The following is a 24,282-nucleotide window of genomic DNA, read 5'->3' as shown; positions in this document are numbered from 1 at the left end:
ATATAAATAATATGGTGAGAAAAAATAAAACATTTCATAGGGCCCAAAACTTGTAATTTTTGTTCAACTTTTAATAAATTGATGTGAAAATGTATAAGTTTCATGATTTTAATTAATAAGACATGCTTTTTAATTAATACAATTTAATTTAACTATTAAAAAGGAGTCGAGACAATTTAAAATGAAAAAAAAATGGAATCCAGTAAAATTAAAATGGAAAAAACGGAATTTTGAAAAAAATAAAATGGAATTTAGGAAAAAATTGTCTCGTCTCGTCTCGTGGGATAAGTGTCTCGTCACACCCCTAATATATATACATATTTTTTGGTGAGCTAGTCGTCTACTGGCTTGTCTACTGGTCAGTTAAAATTAAATTAAATTAAATTAAATTAAATTAAAGTCGATAGTGAAGATCATGATTTAGTCTTTGAAGTTCTCTGTTAAAATAAAAGTAAATAAAAAAATGAATGAATGAATGAAGGAAATTAAAGTTCATGATTTGGTCTTTTTTATAATTTATTGAGATCACTTTTGAAAACCCTAAAAGAAAAACATTTGAGATTACTGAGAGGAGAAAAAAATGAACTCTCTATTTGTTCTCCATTTTATCGAACTGCTATCTACGGCAAACAAATGATATATTAAAGAGATCTGTGATTTTTTTCCCCCTGCATTTGTAAAAGTGTCTTAATGTCTCTCTTTCTCTTGCAGGCACGCCAAGTTTCATTAAGACTCCTGAAGATCAGACAGGGATTTCAGGAGGGGTGGCATCCTTCGTGTGCCAGGCGGTCGGAGAGCCCAAACCACGAATCACCTGGATGAAGAAGGGCAAGAAAGTCAGCTCTCAGCGCTTTGAGGTGGGTTTGAAATAATAAGATGTGCTTTCTTTGTGCCTGCGCTCTAATCAGATGTGAAGTTGAGCATCATATGGGAGATCGACCTGCTTCCTGCCAGCTGTTCTTTTACCATAACATTAAATCAGATGTAACAAAGGTCCTACCATTTCTCCTCACCAGTGACTTCAAGGCATCCCATATTATACAGCAGCACTCTTTGATTAAGATCATGTGAGGGGTTTTCAGCTTTTATCATGTCCCGCTCTGAGCTGTAGAGTGCACCAGGCCGAGTGTCGAGTGTTTCTTTGAGTTCATACAGCACTGCTGACACCTGAACAGAGATTATGCTGAATTGACCAAGATATAAAGTGCAGTGAGCTTGAATTACAGATGTAGTCTGCGAGCACCACAGGGTTGATCCCAGGTAGAACTGTGGTCACTGAGATTTTTTAATTAGACAGCAAGGCCAAAAAATGCTGACGGCAATAACAGAAATGCAGCACTTCTTTTTGGACTGGAAAATTAAAGTTGCTGTTTGAGAGAGATTAAATTCTGCCAAACTTGGCCACTCAGTTAGTCTGTCCCCATTACTTCAGCCACTCTAAAAACTCACACACAATTACTCGTTTTCTCATTGGCTGAGAAAGTGTGGATGTGTATGTCAGTGCTGAGTAGTAACTGATTTGATGTAATCCACATTACGTAATCAGATTCCAAAAATTAGTATTTGTAATTAGATTATATTATGTTTTAAAATACTCATAATCAGATTATATATTATTCACACATTGGCAGTAAATTATTTAAAATGTATTAATTCTCCCTAATTCGTCTTTTTTATCTTTTACATATTCTTTTCTAAAAAAAAAAAGCCTATTACGTATATACATTTGGAACTGGGCTGTGAAGTGATTACATTTTTTTATCTAATTAATTACACAATGTGGTGATTCATTATTCTAATTAATCACTAATTAATCACACATCAAATTTGGCTGAGAAATTATCCCCCTGGAGGAAATGTCTCAGTATTTTGTTGTTGTTGTTGTTGTTCATACAATCATAGTATGGTAAACGATTAATTTTTTAAATCTAATTAATTACAGGATGTGGCAATTAATTATTCTAATTAATCACTAATTAATCACACATCAAATTTGGCTGAGAAATTATCCCCCTGGAGGAAATGTCTCAGTATTTTGTTGTTGTTGTTTTTGTTCATACAATCATAGTAACATCAATAGTAACTAAAACAGTTTACTGTAATGACATAATTTTAATTTTGGGGTGAACTATCCATGTAATAAAAAAGTATTATTATTATTATTATTATGTAAATATGAAATTATTCTTTAATGAAATATTACTCAAATAAGAAACTCAAATTAAAAAATTACACAGAAAATTGTGCGGCCACACAGCATTTGAGCAGTTTTTTAACACTTCATTACTATGTCTTTGGAAGACTCTTGTCTTTTAAATGCATTAAAAATAAAAATGCATCTAAACCTGCTTGACCTAATATATTTGCATGCTAAATGAAATATATTTTTTTCTTTCACTTTCTATTTTTATATCAGTATGGTTCAAGATTATCCTATTCAAATTAATGTGATAAACAAGTTAGGTCAGAAGTAATCCAAAAGTAATCCAAAAGTAGTCAGAATATATAACCTAATGCGTGTAATGCAATAGAATACACGCAGTTTTTTAACACTTCATTACTATGTCTTTGGAAGACTCTTGTCTTTTAAATGCATTAAAAATAAAACTGCATCTAAACCTGCTTGACCTAATATATTTGCATGCTAAATGGAATATATTTTTTTCTTTCACTTTCTATTTTTATACCGGTATGGTTCAAGATTATCCTATTCAAATTAATGTGATAAACAAGTTAGGTCAGAAGTAATCCAAAAGTAATCGAAAAGTAGTCAGAATGTATAACCTAATGCGTGTAATGCAATAGAATACGCTACTAACTACAACTTCTATCATGTAATTTGCTATTAGTAACTGACCACAGTTAATCTATACAGCACTGCATCAGTGTCAGTGACATTTGTCAGATATTACAGACATTTTATGGTTTTTGGAACAGATATAGAGTATATTAGCCAGTGCAAAAAAATTTTTAAGTAGATCAGCATGACAGATGACTGTCCAAGATTCGGTCACCCTAAAGTGACCACAGCAGACCTGAGCCACCTGTATTGCCAACTGTACCACTGCTGAATGTGCCAGCTGAGGCAAAGACTGCATCAGTGCCAGGACAGTGAGGGATGAGCTCTCTACTACTGGCCGGAGAGCAGGGTGACCTGTCAGACCTCCTCTGCTCACTCCTCCAAAAACCTCACATCTGACTGTCTGGGGCATAACAGAGGCCACAATAAACTCATCAGCATTAGCATCAGGTCCAGATGAGCCTCTCTGTGGCTGTATCAGGCCAGAGTAGAGAGGTGTGCTGATGCCCGGGGTTGAATCTGAGCAGTGGTGTTGGCTGGCTTTCAATACATGGACTGCATTATGAAGATGTCATCAGTTTGCAGTGCAGTTATCACAGGAATAATCCATACAGCATACTGATGTTAAGTGTCTTGGTCATGGACACAGTGGTCATAGTTAAAATATACCATATAGCAACATGATTTTAGCATTATTTTAGCATAGTTTTGAGTCTGTTTTATATGATAGGAGTGAATACAAAATAAAAAAAGATTAAGTAAATTAATTAAATTAATTAAAATTATAATTATCATATCTTTGTATCTTTGTATTTACAAAAATATTGAAGTCTGATTTACAAATTAATGATTCTTATGAATCGGTTCTTTGTAATGAATCATTCACAGAGTGCAAGTCATTATTTGCATATTATTTATGATCATCATATTTATAATTCATTCATTATCATATTATGATTATTATGATCATTTATATATACATTATTCATTTTAATTAATTATAAATTCATTTTAATTTATTATAAATAATATATAATTATTTTAATTATCATAAATATTTAATGTTTAATTCTATATAACTCTGTTCCAAAATCTAGTGAGCTGCCAAAATAAGCTAATTGATTATAAATAATATATAATTATTTTAATTATCATAAATATTTAATGTTTAATTCTATATAACTCTGTTCCAAAATCTAGTGAGCTGCCAAAATAAGCAGCATTCATAATCATCTTATAACTAATAATCTGATGAATCAGTGGGTTTTAAGACATAATATCTGGTAATTGCTATTTCTGTAGTAATAATAATAATAATTATTATTATTATTCATAATCACATAATCAGACTTCATATTTATAATTCATTCATTATCATATTATGATTATTATGATCATTTATATATACATTATTCATTTTAATTAACTATAAATTCATTTTAATTTATTATAAATAATATATAATTATTTTAATTATCATAAATATTTAATGTTTAATTCTATATAACTCTGTTCCAAAGTCTAGTGAGCTGCCAAAATAAGCAGCATTCATAATCATCTTATAATTAATAATCTGATGAATCAGTGGGTTTTAAGACATAATATTTGGTAATTGCTATTTCTGTAGTAATAATAATAATAATTATTATTATTATTATTCATAATCACATAATCAGACTTCAAAAAACTTTCCTGTTCCAAATAGTAGGCAGCATTAGAAAGCAAGATAAATTGATTAGAAATGGTCTTAAAATTGTGTTAAAATTGTGTTATTTTAAGTTGTATATAACATTGTATATGGAGTGTTATATAACTCCATTTAATTACAAAGTTTACTATTATACTATACCCAGTATTCATGTTGTTGCTGTGCTGTTGTATGCTTATTAGGGTATTATTTTTAACTTAGCAACATGCTAAAGCTAGACTCAGTTATGGAGAACTATTTGCTAGTTTTTTTCCGATGTAGAATATTCAAGATCAGTCCTAGTTGAGGTTTTATGACCGTTATGATGCCTTAGGAGACAGTAGTAGAGAGCAAGGCAACAAAAGCATAGAGTCTGGCACCACTGGTATGTGCAGCATACAAGTGGACTACACCATTTATTGAAACTAAGTTGCAAAAATGGCTCAGAAATTATAATTATGATGCTATGTTTGAGCACATTAACAGCTTGTTTACATGTCAGCACCTATTCGATATTCAGCAATTCTGCCCGCCTTGATGAGCAGCAGTGTGAAGGTTAGCTTAAGGTACAGATGATCATGAAAAACACATTGTGATTGTTTTTGATGTAAGAAATCTTAACTAAATATATAAAGGTGAAGAAAATTGATGCTACGGAACTGTGGCAAAAATACGGCCCCTTTAAAGCTATTCTGTTGTGAAAGCTTATAAGCTCAAACTGAAGTATTTCATTCCAGGGAGTGTTGCGCTTGTTTTCAACATCAGTGTAGACGGTGTGGGGCTCCAGCAGGGGAGCGCAGGTTGATCTCAATTTGGCAGTCAACCTAAAAACAGGGAGAAGTTGACGGCAGCCCCGGCATGAGGGCTTCCTGAGACGACCCTCCTCACACTGTCAACAGAGCTGATTGAGCGTGAACGAGAAGGGCTCTGACAGCACCGGCATCTCACGTACTTTAACTCTCTGTGTCTCACACATTCAATGAAGTGAATTTATACTGTACAGGAGCTGATCTCTTTAACATCACTGTCATATAAGAGTGAGTGAGATTGTTTCCAACTGGTTTTATCACTTTTTGGTACTCAAGACATTTTGGCTGGTAATTGCTATTTCTGCCATGTTTTTATTAACAAGTATTAGCACTGCAAAAAATGGCAGGTTTATCATCCTTTACCAACCCCCATGAAACACAAAATGAGATGTTAGCCAGAATGTTTTTGTCCACACAAGAAAAGTGGATGGTGATTTATACTGTCAAAAAAATCACCATAAAAGTAGTTCATACAACTTGTGCACTATATTATACAAGCATATTATACAATATACTATATATACTAGTATATAATACAAGCCATGCAGTAACTTGCGGTGAATTTATTTACTTATTTATTCATTTGTTTATTTTATTTATTTTATTCGTTTTGGGTAAACTATTCCTTTGACTGGTATATGACTGGCCTGTGTGTTTCAGGTAATAGAGTTTGATGACGGCTCAGGCTCCGTGCTGCGGATCCAGCCATTACGGACACATCGAGATGAGGCTATTTACGAGTGCACAGCTACCAACAGCGCTGGAGAAATTAACACTAGTGCTAAACTCACTGTATTGGAAGGTAAGAATACACTCTCTCTTTCTAACAGCATAGTATTGTTCTAGCACTTCATGATGATTTCCAACTGCAGTTATTTCTCCATTCATTGCATGCATTGTGTAGGAATGGCGCAGAAGTGAAATCAAAGAAACACTTTTGCATTTTTGGTTTCTCTCACATTCAGTTTCTTGTTAAGTGTTGTGCTTTGGCGCTCATATAATTATTATTCTGAGAACATGACAAACAGGAATTGAGCTGAAGTTAGATTCAGCAGGTGGTCTGACTAACTAGATCTCGGGTAGGGCGGGTCATGCAAAGAGCCTTTCATTTTAACTTTGAGTTTCCTCATATAATTACTATTAGCTTTGGCAAATATTTACTGGTTTAATGAAGTTACCCTGTTACCTATACTGTAATGCAGCAGGAAGATCTGATTAATGTCAACATAAAATGAAAAATGATGCTGTTTACTTTATTAATACACATCCCTGCTCTTATTGCACATGAGTCTTCAGCATATGTTATTGCAAGGGAGAAAAATTAATAACTTGCAACATCAAAAACAACATTCCTTTTCGGTTGATGTCACATAGGAGATGCTCTGGATGGGGGCCTTCACATCAAAGTTAAAAAGCCCCCTCAATTCACTGCAAACTCACATTCAGCTCTTATTCTTATAAGAAACACCCTCTTTATACCATTCGGTCTGTTTCCCACATAAATATGCCTCATTTCAGAAGTAAAATGGACATAATAATAGGACATAAATTGTGAGGGGATTTTTCAGTGACATTTTTTCCTGCAGGTAACATTTTTATGGCAGTAGGTGGCAACAAGTAACTGTTTTTATGAGTGAGTGAGTCAATGAAATCATTCATTCATCCAAATTGTTCAAAATATCGATTAATTCATGAATGAATCAAGTGACTGGATGCATCCGAATATGCATACTTCCCTACTATATAGTAGGCAAAGTATCTACTGTCATTAGAGTATGCAATTTCAGATGCAGCCACTGTCTTTTTGAGTGAGTCATTTGAATCATTCACTGAACTGATTCATTCAAAACAGCCATTCATTCAGAAATTAATCAAATGACTATTTATGAGTTAAGCACTGAATCATTTACTCAACCAATTCATTCAAAACACTGGTTTATTCAGGAATTAATCAAGTGATTGAATCATTCACTCAACTGATTCATTCAAAGCACTGATTTATTGAGGAATGAATAGAGTGACTCTCTTAATGAGTGAGTCATTGAATCATTCATTCAGCTGATTTGTTCGAAAATGCTGATTCGTTCAGGAATAAATCAAGCGATTTTCTTTTGCGTGAGTCATTGAATTATTTCCTCAGCTGATTTGTTCAACTGATTTGAGCGTGTGTTGCTCAGAGATGCACAGTGGTTAAATTTACTGTGGCTTTATCTGAAAATATTTCAGTGCAAAAATAGACTGCCATTACAGCTTTTTACAATCGCTTGGACACATTTTTAGTTAGGTCACTTTTTCAAACCTCTTTACACAGCGAGCACAACATCAGTCTGTGTGGGCTAAACTGTGGATCAATTTTCATTGCTTGGGCATTAAATTAATTCATTGATTATATCTGTCAGATTACATGAATTCTTTTCTCACTTCAACACAAAAACCACCAAAACTTTATGTACTATACAAGCCAATTTCCACATGTTTACATACTTTTTTGCAAAACTGTTAAACTTAAGTTTTAATCCTAGCACAGTAAAAAAATGAATAAGACAGAAATCTGCAACATTTCTACAGTAATATCATATAGAATATATTCTGAATGTAAAAAAAAATCAAATACTATCAAAGCAGTTGCATGTAGCTGAACATCTTCACAAGTGTTAGTCTTTCACTTTCATTACCATCTATACAAAAGGGTAAAACTTAGGAATAATTGTTTACTGTAATGTAAACATGGACCATGTAACATATACAGCAGTGAATTATAAATTGCAATGATATAAGAGAGTATCATTCTTGTTTTGTAAAGAAATTTAACAAAAGAAAACATTGTATAATGCTACCTTTTGTTAGTGCTGTTGTGTTATGAGTGAGAAAGTGTGTTTGTTTTGTGAAAACCTTTGCTAGTCTTATGAAAGAATGCCTTGATTTGAGACATTAATGAAGTGTTTTGGTAGTTTTAGTGCATTTTGAATGTGAAATGAACTGCTGTGTCAAGTTGAAAGATGGTTAGGAGAACTGTGTGAAGAGTTTTGAAAAAGTGACTTTAGTATTGAAAAATGTGTCCTAGAGATTGTAAAAAACTGTAATGTGTCTAATATCTAAGTACTCAGCATTAACTTTCTATTTATTGAACTGTTGCATAAAAACACTGTTGGTTTAAATATTACTTGTTGTGATTACCTGTGATCCTGTGCCTATAGCCGAATCTGTGCGGATATTAAGAACCAACAGTCTTGAGTATGCGATATTGCTAAAATATATTTTATCAAAAAACTCCTCAAAATGATTCCTGCTTTCCTCTCACTGGTGTTTTCTGTTCGATTGCTGGGATCTTGGTACATGCTGACTGAAGGAAACTGTAAGAAGACACACACACACACACACACACACACACACACAAACACACACTGTACCACAGAATTGGAACATGTGCAGCGTTCTGATAGCTGCCTCTGTTTTCGGTAAGCCTTTCGGTAAGAGTTGTGTGCGTATGTGCCTTTGTGTTTCTAGATTCGAGTTCATTTCAGGCCACATTTGAGCAGATTACCTGTGCCTGCAGCTCTGATAGAGTGATCTTTCCATGCCTGGCCCTGTGACCCTGCGGTAGATTACAGCACACACAGATAGAGGTGATATGTGTCATTATGTGAGCATGCTGTACACTGCAGCTGGATTCGTGTTCAAACATGAGGAATATGGAGGTGCTGATACTACATGGTGATAAATCTCAGTCCAAACCCTGGTCTGAGACAAAGAGCCGATGTGGCTGCTTGCTTTAGTGCACAGTGACAGCTCACTGAAATTCAACATCCCCTTATAAAGGCGGTTCTAGTCATAGCACGGCACCATGGGGAACAACTCAGGGTGTCTATTGTAATATATCTGCGCGGTAATCTGGGGAATTTAATAATTCAGTTAGAGGAAGGAAAGTTGTGGGTTTATACGATGCCAAGTCTGTTGAAAGTGGGCCACGCTCTCTCATGCTTTCGGTCCAGTGTGCCGTTAAATGTTGAGAGCCACGGATCAGCAGGTGGGCTGAACCTGTGCAGGAATCAGGTTTGTAGGTTAGGTGTTACGTCTGTGATCTCATTATTTTGGGAGCATCATTTCTCACCTGTCCTTTTGTGTACATCAATGTTCTCATCCACAGACTAGCAGATTTTCTTAGCTGGTTGTTACCGAAGTGTTTTTTCTCAAATTTGAGCAGTGTGTATTGACAGTTGCATGCTGGAACACATGGTTCTAATCAAGCGTGAAGATAAAGCACAACACGACAATAAGAATAAATCACTAATTATGTTGCTTCTGTTGAGGGTTTATTCATTTATGTTTTATTGCATAATCAAGTCTTCTCTTCTTTGAGCCCGTTCTCCTTCTCTTCTATTTTCATCTTGTTTCTTTTCTGAGCATGTTCTGTTATTAAATCTATTTTTGTTTTTACCTTGTCTCATCTCTTCTCTGCTCATTTGTTCTCTTCTGTTCTCATTCTGTTTCTATTCTCTTCTCTGTTTGTGAATCATCTCATCTTTATTCATTTGTTGTTATCCTTCACATCTTTCCTCATTTTGTCTCGTTTCACTTATCTGACTGTACGGCTTGAGTACACATGGTGACTCAATATAATTTTGCAGTTCTTTCTTTGAGTTTTACAGTCCCGTTCTTACTGCTATAACAAATTATTTCACCTGAATGCCAAAGAGAGTCTCCCCCAAAGGGATTTCACTGCAGTGATCAGCATGCTAAATCTGAGCTCAAGAAGAGCAAGGCCTTTTCAAGATCTCCTGAAAATGCACTGCATGCTCCACCATGGAAAAGAAAAACTCCTCTTGGTATCTTTTCCCAAAATGACAGTAAGTGTCAACTAGAGCGCTGCAACTTATAAGTGACATAAATGTAAAACTTGTACACAGATGTCTCCCCTGACAGAAAGCCAATATATAGCATCACTTTCCCTGCATGCAAATAGATGAGGTGATTCAGAAAGGTAATTTTATCCCATAGACATTTGCAAATGTATTTCTCGCACTAAAGTCATTCCTTATCGGCAAACATGCTCCGCAGACAGACTCCATCTGTTTACTTCTCCCCGCCGTTCGCCTGCTTACGTCTTGAAGCTGTTAGAAAGGCCTTTCCAAAGATCAGCTAATGCGTATAACAGGGCAGTGGGCAGAAATTACAACATGCCATTTCCATTTCGGCGTTTCACACACACGGAGTTGCTGATCCATGACATAGGTTTAGTTTCCAGTGGTTGGCAGTGGCCCAGTCCCCCACTGAGCTGAGTTAGACTTTAGCTAAATATCAATTACTCAGCTCTCCATCAGTGGTGTACTGCAGCAGGGTAAACACACACCTCCCTCCTCAGCATCACACTGGGCTACCTGCCACATCCACCTGCAGGAGACATTTAACACTACGTGCAGCTAAAATCACCGTCAGAAGACGGTGTGTGTTTGTGTGTGTGTGTGTGTGTGTGTGTGTGTGTGTGTGTGAGCAAGCGTATGTGATGGTGGAATGGTAAAAGCTGCCTGTTTGCACAAGCTGTGCACAATAGATTATCTATCACAATAGATTTCTTTCTTTCTACCCATCTATCACTGAAATGTTTAACATATGAAGTAGGGCTGGGCAAAAAATCGAATGCGATTTTAATGCGAATCTCGTCAGTAAAGCCACTTCTGGTGGTTAGTAGTAAATCTCCAGCACGTGCTTTCTGATGGAGCGGCATTTACTACACAGAGCTGTAGATCACTGACAAGCTACACAAAATCAAATGTTTATATGTGCCACTATATAACACTGAGTAGTAAAGATTAGTATTTATCTGCATATGTTGAAAAAGGCCACACGAGGACACAATGCTCCCTGCCAGCAAAAACGTTCCAAATATGTCATGAATATTCCATATATCATCCAGAACTATAGAGTGTATGTGTTTGCTGGTTGGTTAAAACCAATCATTTGCACATATGGCAGTTATGTGAAATCACTGTTGTTGTATCCACACTACAGAGCGATTATAAGCCCAGTGTTGCAGAGAACGAAAGAGCCAGACGAGAGAACAGACAGAAGGTGCACCTGATGCTGGAGGGAAGAGTTGCTGACTGATGTCTGTGATCAGAATGTGCAGCGTAATGAAATATGAATGATGAAGATTACTCTCTACTACAGCTCTGGTAAAGGAGGACTTTCTCATTAGTAGCCAGTCCTACAGTGTTCATAAACACACATGCACACGCTGCTGCTGAGTAAAGAATATGCATAAATAATCAGCATTACATGTGAATGTGCGCAGCCCTTCATATATCCCATCTTCTGCTTCAGATGTTCTCTTTTCAGCTGGTTACAACTCTTTATAAAGTACTGGGCGGTACCATGGTAAAGTGATGTTTCAGATATGGTAGTTTTATGTATAGGCTACCATGATACATTGCCAGTGCATTCACACTGCACCATGGTACAGACATGTAACTCAAGCTGACGTGGCTCATTAATTCAGTTGTTTATTTGTTTGTTTTCTTTGAAGTTCAGAATGTCAAGCTAACCTTCACCGCATTCTCATTAAACTGCCGCACTGAATCTGTGTCTTCCTCGCCGCTGTAATCTCTCTGTGTTAGTGTGGATGTTGTTTGATCCAGATGAGAGGCACAGAAATGTAGAATGCTTGAAATCTTTTCCTCTAAGCATTTCGATTCTCTTCTCCACCTTAAATTGATCTGAGACCGGCTTTTGTATAATTGACACTGGAGGTGATACAACAGAGGAACACTTCTCATTTCACTTGATATTGGGACTAAATATACAGAGGAGGTGTGTGCCGGAGCTCAGAGATAGCATTACTTTTACTCTGTTTCTACACATATCATGTATTATTGAAATGAAAAGGTTTGCACATTAGAATTTTCTTTGGATGAAGAGCTATGTATGCTCTTTCAATCAGTCTTTTTCAGAAACATCACGTCTAAAGCTTCATCAAAGCATGAAAACTTTCTGACTGAGCATTTGCAGTATAGTGAGAGTTCACTCAAAATGAAAATTCTGTCATCATTTACTCACCCTCAAGTCTGAATGACTTTCTTCAAATAAACACAAAAGAAGATATTTTGAAGAATGTTTCAGCTGCTTTTGTCACTGAGGTTCACGGAGTTTCAAAACAAATTTAGACACCATTGACTTTCAATGTATGATTTTTTTTTTTTTTTTTTACTATTTTAACATCATGGATATACTATTGTAGTTTTTGTTGATATTTTAAATTAGATTTGTTTTTTCTTGTATTTTTGGTTTTCAATTTCATTTTCAAGTTTTGTTGTGTTTTTGTCATTTTTATTAGTTTCTTTAAAAAATATGTCTATATACTTTTTTATTAAGTATTAGTTTTTAGCTTATTTAGTTTTAGTGATTTTAGTACTTCAACTTAAACTAAATGAATATGCTTATGATAATAACGCTGGTTCCACAGAAGAAATAAAGTCATACAGATTTTAAACAATGACAGCATATGTGATAGTGAAAGAGATGCAGATATCTTCTTTTGGAATATGAAATATTCCTGTGTTATATTAAAATATTTATGGTTAATCATTATGTTGCCTAATGGATTTCCGTATGGCAGTGACGATAGGCCCTGAATTTAATTAAAGTTTTATTGGATCATAAATTCTAGTTAAAACCTTATTGCTTGTGATCATGTCATGCTTCTTAAATGGTTACCAATTTAAGATGTCTTGTTAATCTGGGAGATGAGTAACGCAATTTCAATTCTCTGTGTGTATGTGCTGTACATGTGGAAGAATTGACAATAAAGCAGACTTGAATACTTGACTTGACTTGAACTTGAATATGTGTGTGTGATGGGTTTCTTATCAGGTTTTAGGCCGTTCAAGCACTTAAACCCTGAGAGGACATTTCAGTCATATTTACATTGGTCAGTAATTTTAAATGCTCAAAATGTTGAGCGTCATCAGCCATGGTCATAAATGAAAAAAGAGCTTCAATTTGGTTTAATTTCCCTTAGGATGTGTGAGGTATGACCTCACATCACAGACCGCGGCTCAGCTGTCTTAAGCTCAAAGCGATGGTGTCAGTGAACGCTGAAAGAGATCCTTCCAAATCCTCCAGACTGCTTTTCACAGTAGAAACTGCTTTCCCACAAACATGTACAATCTCACGTATGTTCAGACCCTCAGGCCAGAGCGTTGGAGATGGTACGGTTGAATCTCATGAAAACATGTTCTGGTCATGTTAAATCCCACAATCAAAGTAAAAAAGTAAGATTTTTTAATTTTTTTGACAATGACCATCGCGCATTAGCATGTACTCCACTGGCCTCGCTCCGTTCCCACGGCTCTCGGCCCCGCCCTCTCGTCACAGACCAATTTTTGTAGCATGTTTTTCACCCAAAATTTTTAATGCGCACAAATGTTTTTTATTTATTTATTTTTATTTATTTTTTTATTTTTAAATTTCATTTCGCTTGATGGCTTTGTAATTCCATTTTACTTATGTACTGTATTATTAGTTTGACAGTTAACTATTTTGATTTTGGAGCTTAATGTGACCCAGACATGTTCTCAGCAGGTTTTGTGAGATTCCTGGCCCATAATGTGTCATTCTGAACTCTGCTCCGTGTTCTGCTCTGATTATTTTCTCTGTAGATGTAAATGTTTGTGCTGAAGGTGAAAAGCTGGTTCAGGGTTATTTACAAATCCTGTGTGTCTTGCTCTTAGTCTGTGCTATCTTTTATTCGAGGTCATTCTGCATGGATGGATGGTATTGTTATGATCATCCTTTGCTCTTCTGGAACCCTTCTTGTTTCAGTCCTTTGAGCAAATAAGAAAGTAGAAATGGAAGTTCAAAGACACTGAGATATGAAAGGAGTACAAGTCTGAGAGGGGGCATTGGTTCATTTCTTTGCTAGCTTAGCAATACAGCAGTGTGTGAAGTAACCACAACAGGACTAGTAATTTACCCAGCTGGGGTGGAATCGGTCTGGCAGAGAAGCACTTTATTAAGGAGGCAGTTAGCCATGTATTCGTTCAATTGTTAGACTGTATGATTGAGATGGAATAGCCTAAAAATGGACCATGTCCTGGCTGCTCAACCGGTAAACTAACTACCTCATTGCCTGCAGTGAAATATAAAGTGGAATTTTAGTGGTTTAATTATAGTGGAAAATGGAATATTTTAAATGAACTGCTGTAGTAACACATCCAATAACACCTGCATTCAGAACAACTTGTTTTCAAGTCATTGTCTCTGTATCTAAAGTTCACTGCATTGTTACATGCATCATTCACACCACATGCATGTTTGATTATTAAGCATTTTGCCTCCATTTTGCACATTTAAATCCCCCAAATCGGCACAGAAAATATGAGTAAGTAACTCTTTAGTTTAGCAATGAGAATATTGAAGATTTCTTAATGTGGGAAACCCACATACCTTTAAAAATGTGTTAATGACTGTAATATGAGATGGCATTTAAACCGTTGTGAATGTAGTGTCTAATTTTCACATGTTCCGTCTGTTTCGGAGGCGCCAGTGTGGTGCCATGGTGGAGTCCTGACCTCTGACCTGACCGTCCACCTGTCCATGTGTCCTGTTCAGTAGATTCACGCTGAGAAATCCAAAGCTAGAGCTGAATCCATGTTCATTTCAACAGCAGAAGCTCGTCCAATAATTATTGTCTTATTGACTTACTGTCAGGCAAGAGTCCACAATTATAAATGTTAAAATAATTTTATTTTATGTATAGATGAAGTTGTCAGAAACATACAGTCACTAGACTGAGCGATGTGTAGAATTTTGTCAGTGACGGATTTTTAAATTATCAGTAACCAAGATTTAGCTTGTAAATAAAGCAAATGTAAAGGTCAGTTGTGACTCTCTTCTGCTCTGCTTTGCATTTATTTGATCAAAAATACAGTAAAAACTGTAAAATTGTGAAATATTATTACAATTTAAAATAACTGCATTCTGTGTGAATATATTATAAATGTCATTTATTTCTGTTATGCAAAGCTGATTTTTCAGCATCATTACTCCAGTCTTCAGAGTCACATGATCTTCAGAAATCATTCTAATATGCTGATTTGCTGCTCAAGAAACATTTCTGATTATTATCAATGTTGAAAACAGTTGTGCTGCTGAATATTTGTGATACATTTTATTTTTCATGATGCTTTAATGAATAAAAAGTCCTAAAGAACAGTATTTATTTGAAATAGAAATCTAGAAACAAAATTTATTTGATCATTTTAATGCATCCTTGCTGAATAAAAGTATAAATCTTACTAACATCAAACTTTTGAATATTAGTGTGTATATATATATATATGAGAAAAAATCTGTTTTATAGCTGGTAATATATATTTTGGGCCATTTTTTTAATCAACAATGTTGAAACCGCTGCTGGTCCACCATCTTTACTTTCAAGAAAGAAAAACCTAGATTTGTACATTCAGGGCCTTTATAACTCTGTTAGCAGTCACTGGTTGTGTGAATCGGGCACAAAATGATTCAGTCCCCTCTCTTCTGTGTATTTGATTACCTGGTTACTGTAGGGAGATCCTGTTACTGCAGTGACTGTAAAAACACATCAAGGCTTTCATACATACATTACACGCTATATAGCTCTGCCCACTGTTCATGAGCACAAAGTGAAGGAAACTCTATAGGAGTCCTTTGAAATTCCACAGGCTTTTTCAGTGACTTATGTATTAGTGGTGTCCTCTGCTAATTTACAATGTAGAGAGGGTGTTAACCAGAGATGGCCTCGAGCACATGGAGATCATCGCAGAACAAGTGTACTCGGTAACATAGCATGTTATGTAAGGAGCAAAAGAGAAGCATGCAGTTAAGCATGCTGGGTAGTTAGCGCTGCATGTCGCCTCTAAAGCTCATTGCCGTCAGCCCTGAGGCTTTCTTTATCTCTCTCTCTTTCTCTCTTATTGCTCGATCTTTTCTGTTCTTCTGCACACTGTTCAAGGATGCATACCTGCAGACGTGCTTCGTCTCGCTCTGTTATTAAACCGTTACATAAAAATAACATCATGGCAAAATATGTTTTTGCAGCTAACGTTCTGCAACAGTTTTTGAAAGCTCGAGGGAAGAAGGAATTTATGTTTTGCACTGCAGACGTTAATTTATTTGACATGACATGTAGCCAAGTACAGTGTCCCACACTTGGAATTAGTGCTCTGCATTTAACCCATCCAAGTGCACACACACAGCAGTGAGTAGTGAACATGCGCACACACACACACACACACAGTGAACATCCATTTTTGCTGCGGTGCCCGGGGAGCAGCTGGGGGTTCGGTGCCTTGCTCAAGGGTCTCACCTCAGTCGTGGTATTGAGGGGTGGAAGAGAGTGGGTGGAAGACATTCACTCCCCCCACAATCCCTGCCGGTACCGAGACTCGAACCCGCAACCTTTGGGTTACAAGTCCAACTCTCTAACCATTAGGCCACGACTGCCTTAAGCTGCTTTAAGAGCGATGTGATTATATTTCTTTCCTGATTATCCTTTCTAATAGATGTGGCATTTTTTTCAAGGTGTATTTTAAGTATTGGCTGATCTGTCAGAAGATTTGTGTGGTTATATAACCTGTTTAATGGGTGTGTGTGGTTTTCGTCCTGTCTCAATGCGTGCCGCAGGAGATTCGATGTGTTTGGAGTTTCAGACACATTTGTATGCTGCAGCTATTAGCCAAGAGAAACTGCAGTTTATCTTACAGCAAACAGGCCATGCACACACGCACACACACACACAAACACAAACACACACAGCTCCGCAGGGATGCCGGGGCCTGATAAAGAAGTAATTAAAGCTGCTGGATTTCTTATTTCAATAATAACAACTTATTTGCCAGATTTTTTTTTTCCTTTTCCCTACATACCACCACCTCATTTAGTATACATGGCATCATTAATATTCAAATTAGACTCCGCCCCCACTCAGTCACAACAGCTACACCGTCTACACATTGGCAAATGGCAATACTGGAGTAAGTCAGCCATATTTGTTTAAACCAGAAACTGATCCTAAAGAAAAAGAAGAAGAGTGAATTATATAAGCTCATCTATAAGTACGGAGTGGGAAAACATTTTATATATCGCTCTCTACAATGTTGGGCACGTAACGGTAATTTATATCATTAGCCTTTGACTTGACTACATTATCAAACAGCTAATAATGTGTTGCTAATGTTACACAAACCACATTCCCATTCACCATCTCAGACAGCTCTTCTAAAAATCAACATCTTTAGGTAGAAACCCCCACGAGTTGGTTAAATGTTTGTTACGGTAGGAAACGGGCTGTTTCAAACCGCCTTTTTGAGTCTGTCTTTGGTGAACTGCAGTCTTAAGGTGGTGACTGACGGTGTGTCATTGGTGTTGACTGATGAATTTGCTCATGGTTTGTCTCTAAGCATTTAAAAAAACAAAAAACAGACAGACGTTAAAAAAACATGATTTTCGCCACTAAAATTAACTTACATTTCAGTTTGACTAAACATGCAATTTTAAGGCATGACATTTTTTACAGAGTGGGTAAAACATGAATATGTAATTAAGACCCTCCTCCAGCATATGAGGGTAATTTTGCTCGTCTGTCAGCCACTGTGGCAGCTGACTTTGTAAAACATCTCAGATTGACATTTGACAAGAAATGCTGTTTGCTTAGTTGCAAAGACATGCGCTCGAAGAAACACATTTGATTATTTCTTGATGAACAGATGAAACAAAGCTGTCAGTGTGCCAGCTGTCTGATTGGCTGTTTGTTCAGATTTTCAGTGGTGCTCTGCCTCTCACCCATGCTGCTTTTCTTATAACAAGCAGTTCGAACACAATGCTCTGTAGTTTCACTTTATTTTGACTGTCTAATCCTAAATATAATGACTAATATTAAAGCTTTAGGTTCTACCCTTATTGGTTATCAAAAAGACCCTAATTAATGGACCAAAAGTTGATTCAAGTTTGCTTGTTAATGAAGGGGCAGTTGTTGTTGTTGTTGTTTTCTTTTTTCATATCTAGTCTTTCATATATATTTTATATATTTAAATTGGAAAAAAAATAAAAATAAAAGTGGCTGGTTTAATTTCATACGGCATCCTCATCTGTTGCAGTCTATCTCAGAGTCCATCATAATGCCAGATGTAATGTTGGGTAGTAGTCAAATCTGTCACTTATGAGCAGTGTTACTTTTTATTTTATAAAATGTATGTATAATACTGAGAGTAGCACAGTATTTGAGTTGTTAACGTTTTTTAGCAAAAAGCAAAACGTTTTAGTAGTTCACTTTAATGTACATCACTTTTTTGTACATTATAGTCTCTCAAATAATATGAGATCATAAAAGATAGAATGCGTAATAATTATACAAAAATTATAGAAATTGCTTTTTAAGAGTTTTATATGAAGTATAGCTTGTCAAACTGCAGTACTCTGCTGACACATTGTACATTTGTGACTCAAGTGAAAAAGATTAAGTCATGACATTTTTTTGTCATGATCACTATTAAAGGTGCAGTAGGAGATCTTGGAAAATGCTAACTTTAGCCTGATAGCACTGAAAGCGAACGTCCCACCCTCCCTGCAATCGCCGTCCAAAGCCACGCCCCTGAACGCATTTACACTCACAGACCAGAGACAACATTACTACAATAGGCTACATCAGCGGTTCTCAATTCCAGCCCATGTTCCGAAGTGAAGTAAACTTCAACGGATTTCCCCCGCTCAGGAAGTAGGGAGCAATGAACACTGTGTAGGGATCATATCGATCGGAACACAGTTCATGCACGTAGCTCACTTCTAACGAGCTGGCGCGAGGACTAGATTAGCCGCTGGGCTACATCATGTGTCATTCACCGGTGAGAAATCTTTAAAAGTACTACCGCATCTGCCAGGAAGGAAGATCGGGTTGTTGATGTTTGCCTGACATCCTCGCTCTGTCTGCACAGCGTGTGTGAACGCGCTGATGTTGTATCCTGTCTGCGCGAACAGGGTGCGCAGAGGTATGCAGATACATACATTGACAGGCCGGTAGGAAAGCATCTTAAAACGCTCGGACCGAGAATATATAAATACAGACAAATACATTTAGACCACTTAAATTAATGATTGCTATAGGGATGTGAAGAGACTTTCAACCAGCATAACAAAAAATGTTTCTAAAGACAATTACCTATTGCACCTTTAAGTATGTGGGAAACAATTATTTAACAGCATGAACAGTTGCGACAAAACAAAAGCTGTCACTGGAGTGATAGCCTTTTAAAAAGGCACTAATATGTGCTTTTAAGGGGTAAGTAAGGTACAGACAGTGGTGTATAAAGTACCTGAAAGCCATACTCGAGTAAATTGAGCAAAAACAAGCAATATTATGTCTAAAATGTAAGTCACTTATTGCTTTACTGAACTTGTATAAAATGATTATTAAATGTGCTCATGCTGATATTTGCTACTCTTTGTGTGATATAGATTAAGTTAACCATATTAAATTATATAAACATAAAAAAGCATACAGAAGCATTTTTGCCGCCTTGAATTTTGAGTTTTAATAAACTAATAAATCACGTGCATGCACTCTCTGTGATATACTTGATAATGTCAGATCGCACATCATTACAATACTTACCATATTATCGCAGACGATGCTGTATCGCACGCCCCAGACTCGACTTGAGTGGAAAATTAATCATCCGCGGTTGTACGCGCAGCCACACACTTTTTTTGTGGCCCAGATGCCAACTTTGAAAGCTTTTGTGCCCTTTTTCTCAAAGTGTACTGTATATAGCCATTATGAATATTTTATATATAGTTTTATGAATTGTTTATTTAATTTGAATTGTTATTTCATATTCTTTGCTAGAAAAAGAGGCTGATGATCTTCTGAAGGATTGATGATGAACATTTTCTGAAGGTTAAGCACCTCCTGTCATTGACCATTTATTTAAAAAAACAGCTTCAAAACCTTTTGTAACCTATTTTATAAGAAGTGCCTAATGATGAACACACAGTGTGTAATAAAATCATGTGGATATAGACAGACAAACGCTGTCTCTGTTACTGCAGTGCTGAGACTCAGATTCCCAGAGTCACAAACAGCACCAACCAGCAGCTTCAGATGGAGTCTGCTGACTTCTGCAAAGCTCCTGGGAAGATGCTTCAAAGAGCCAGCTTCAAACAGCAGCTATTAAAGGCTTATTAGTTACTGAGATACCGTATGTGAGTGTGTGTGTGTGTGTGTGTGTGTGTGTGTGCATGTGTGTTCATGTGTGAGACAGATAGTTGAGGGGAAAGAATTAACAATGCAAATAAATTCTGCTAACTAATTATCCTTGATGAAACGGAAAGAAGGTCACTGCGGAGATGGTGGCAGGATTGACAGAAGTAATTTGCCAGGGCGAGGAGAGCAGGACGAGGCCACGCCCTCTGACATCCCTCTCTCCAGACGCCCGCATCACTGTCACTGACACTTTCTGATGTGCTGTTAGACGGGAGACAGCGAGCTTCTGCTCTGCTTAATGTGGAACATGTTTCCTTCAGGTCCTGCTGAGGGGTTTGTGCACGCTAATCCTTAATAATGGCAGACAATTATGAATCTCATCTCTACGTGAATAAATGCACAGTAATGATAATTCACAGACCAATTATCTATTTTAACATTTCTATGTTGAAGTCTTGAAGAAAAATAAATTGAATCACTGATTTGGGTCATCACTAAAATTGTTCCTGCACAACGCTTTGTCACCATGTTTTTAAGTTATGTACACTGAAAAATTACATTAAAATAATTTTCACACAGAAATTACTAGTAAATTAACAATTGACAAATTAATTGAAACATTAGGTTTTTTAAGTTGAAAGACTGAAATAGTATTTTCATGTTAAATGTACTCCAATAACCTTTGTTTTATCTACAATTAGGTCAAGACTTATTTCACTAAAAATAACATATAGTACACAATACAAAGTCATGCTTTGGGAAAATCTTCAAGACTCTCTCAAATCAGTCTGTTCATTTGTTTTGAACCAGTTCATTAAATATACTGATTCACTAAAATGAATCAAATATCCCAAAGCTAACGCAAGTGTTATTTTATTTTAGTATCATTGATTATAGTTTTTGTTAATATTTTGAATAAAGTTTGTTTTTATTTTCTGTTTTCTTTTTAATTTTGTGTGTGTGTGTGTGTGTGTGTGTGTGTGTGTGTACTTTATTTGGTTTTAGTTAATTTTGTACCTAAACTACAAAACGAATATGAGAAATGTTACCTTGGCAAGTGGCTAAAATATTTTATTTTATTTTATTTTATTTTATTTTATTTTATTTTATTTTATTTTATTTTATTCGCTGTATATTTGTTTTTGCATGCAGGATGTGTTGTCTATTTATTCTCTTAATATTTCACAGAATATTTGATATAATTACATTAGATTTCGAATGCAAACTCACAGCTTGGAAGACAAAAATATATGTATTTTTCTGTGCTGCTGTGGATGTAGTGTATGAAAGACTGGTTACTTGAGTCCACACAGTGGTAGTTGATTACAGACAGGTGTGAGACCATCTCTCCGTTTAATATATCCCAGCTCTGTCCTTCTCCTGAATCCCTACTTACCCCCTCACCTCTGTATCCTCTCCTCTCCTCTCCTCCTCTCATCCCCATGCAATCTGTTTTTTATCTGCCAGGAGGAAGATTTTATTAAAAGCATTCAATTTCCCCAAGGGGGATCCTGACTGCTCCTTGATTAAAGAGGAGATGAGAGGCTGCGTGAGGAAATGTCAGCCGAATGAGGGGAGGAGAGAGGTGTGTTCTGTTTGTTTTGGTTGGTCTGAGTTCATGTAGTGTTAATTAAAACAGCAGTAGCTGGAGGATGTGATCTCGTCCCGGGTGCGCTCCGGTGGGGATCGGGTCCTTGATAAGATGTGCATGTCCTACCCGAGAAACTCTGCTTAGGGATGATAGCAGTATTATTTAACAAGGGGCACGAGGTTTCGCCTCCCTGAAGAAATTAAATCTCCACCATTTAATATTGTTCATGTTTGGGGTCCTGCTGTTAAACTCTATAAGAGCTTTGCATGGTGGTCTAAAGACTTGCAATGCAGATTTAGCATCACTTGGCTAATGTGATAAATGTGCTTGGCAAGTTTATATAACATAAATAAAGTCATGGAAGGCTGTGCATTACAATGTTATTTTAGTATCATTGAGATGCTATTATGGTGATATACTATTTTTTACTGTTACTATTTTTTTCACGTTACGATACTATTACGATTACTATTATAGTTTTTATTTTTGGTGTTCTTGAAAGTTTTAGTAATTTTGTTGTGTTATTTTTTTCCATGTATTAGTTATTTTATTTAAATATGTTTATATAGTTTGTATTAATTTTAATGTATGTCAAACTAAATGCAAATGAGAAACTTTAAGGATTTTTAAATAAAATATTTTATTTCAGTTAATGTTTGTTTTATTTCAATTTAGTTTTATTTAACTAATGGCCCAGATGCATTATTAAGTGATATTTTTGGGTAAAGTGTATTTTTTTTTGTTGTTGTTGTTGTTGTTGTTGCAGTGCAGTAATTTCTTACATCTGTTTAATTTCAGTGAAATTATTTATTTTATTTTCCTGTCACAAAAAAGTTATTGCATTAAAACATCACAGCATCATATATGTGCTAATTGGCCTGTTTCAGTTTCTCAGTTAAAAAGCATTTGTCAAAAAATCAACACATTGTGATTATTCATTACCTTTGTTTTGGTGGTGTAAGAAATATTCCACATATGTTTTACTATATTGGATATTAATTTACCTTTCAGGCATCTTAGATAAACTGTTAAAATTACCACTGAGATAAAAGTCATATGATTTTAATTTTTAGTGTATCTGTCTTAAATCCGTTTTGTTGCTTTTAATCACACATAAAGTCTGATTTTTACATCCTAATATGATTAGATTTTTTTTTTTTTTTGAAAATACTTTTCATTATGAATGGTCATACTGAATTTCTGCAGCTGTGTCTGACTCATTTACACTCTCTTGAGGCATCATACTGAATGATGGTTCGGACACAGCATAAGCATGAATGTGTAAATACAGTAATGTTTCCGATGCGCCCACAGTAAGATTATGGGCACGAGAAAAGGCAAAACATTTATTTTTTCTCTTATTTTTCGACAATCACAGCTGTCTATTATGTTTCTTGAGATCTTGCTGACATTTACGTCATTTCTAGGACAACCAATGCACTGTACAAATACTGGACATTGACTACAGTGTCAGAACAAGCAGATCTGATTGTAACAATGTAACAATCATTCCTAAATATCCATTTTATTAACTGTAACAAATATTTACTCATATTCGGCTCCTGGGGATTGTTAATTTTGGTGCATGTGAATAAGTCAAGGACTGTAGGATTAGCATGTGTATTCTGGCTCATGTGCACCAGCATTGTTGCATGTCTGAAGCATTCGCTCGCAGCCAAGACCTGTGAAAACTTCCAAAAGCTGTAAGCGATCTGCAGGACCACCTGTCATTCCGGACCGAGAGAATGTGTGCATGATTGTGAGAGGAGACAGCATTGTGGGAAAGGAATTCGTTGTTGTTGTTCAGACTCACAGCTGATACTCCGAAACACTAATATATCCATTTAAATGAGCCCGGAGGAACAGTTTATTGCTCAGGGATTGCTCGTTCGTTGCTCAAGAGATTAATGGAGTTCTCATATGTGACCCTGGAGCACAAAACTTAAGTCGCTGGGGTATATTTTTAACAATAGCCAAAAAACATTGTATGGGTCAAAATTATCGATTTTTCTTTTATGCCAAAAATCATTAGGATATTAAGTAAAGATCATGTTCCATGAAGATATTTTGTAAATTTCTTACCGTAAATATATCAAAACGTAATTTTTGATTAGTAATATGCATTGCTAAGAACTTAATTTGGACAACTTTAAAGGTGATTTT

At 35.9% G+C, this 24,282-nt stretch overlaps 1 protein-coding gene across 1 annotated transcript in view; it reads left to right on the top strand.

Moving 5' to 3' along the window:
• Nucleotides 1-24,282, top strand: part of LOC107690820 (receptor-type tyrosine-protein phosphatase F-like) — a gene marked incomplete at its 3' end in the record, with an annotated part of 148,432 nt that overhangs the window by 80,351 nt on the left and 43,799 nt on the right. The window contains exons 3-4 of the mRNA XM_016489240.1: nt 712-857; nt 5,957-6,098. Of these exons, the coding sequence (XP_016344726.1) occupies nt 712-857; nt 5,957-6,098 (288 nt within the window). The remainder of the gene's footprint in view (nt 1-711; nt 858-5,956; nt 6,099-24,282) is intronic.

The sequence above is a fragment of the Sinocyclocheilus anshuiensis genome, unplaced genomic scaffold (genome assembly GCF_001515605.1).
Source record: "Sinocyclocheilus anshuiensis isolate Anshui unplaced genomic scaffold, SAMN03320099.WGS_v1.1 scaffold1753, whole genome shotgun sequence".
NCBI lineage: Eukaryota > Metazoa > Chordata > Actinopteri > Cypriniformes > Cyprinidae > Sinocyclocheilus > Sinocyclocheilus anshuiensis.
The sequence above is the reverse complement of the archived record's forward strand: the minus strand, read 5'-3'. Positions and strand labels throughout refer to the sequence as shown.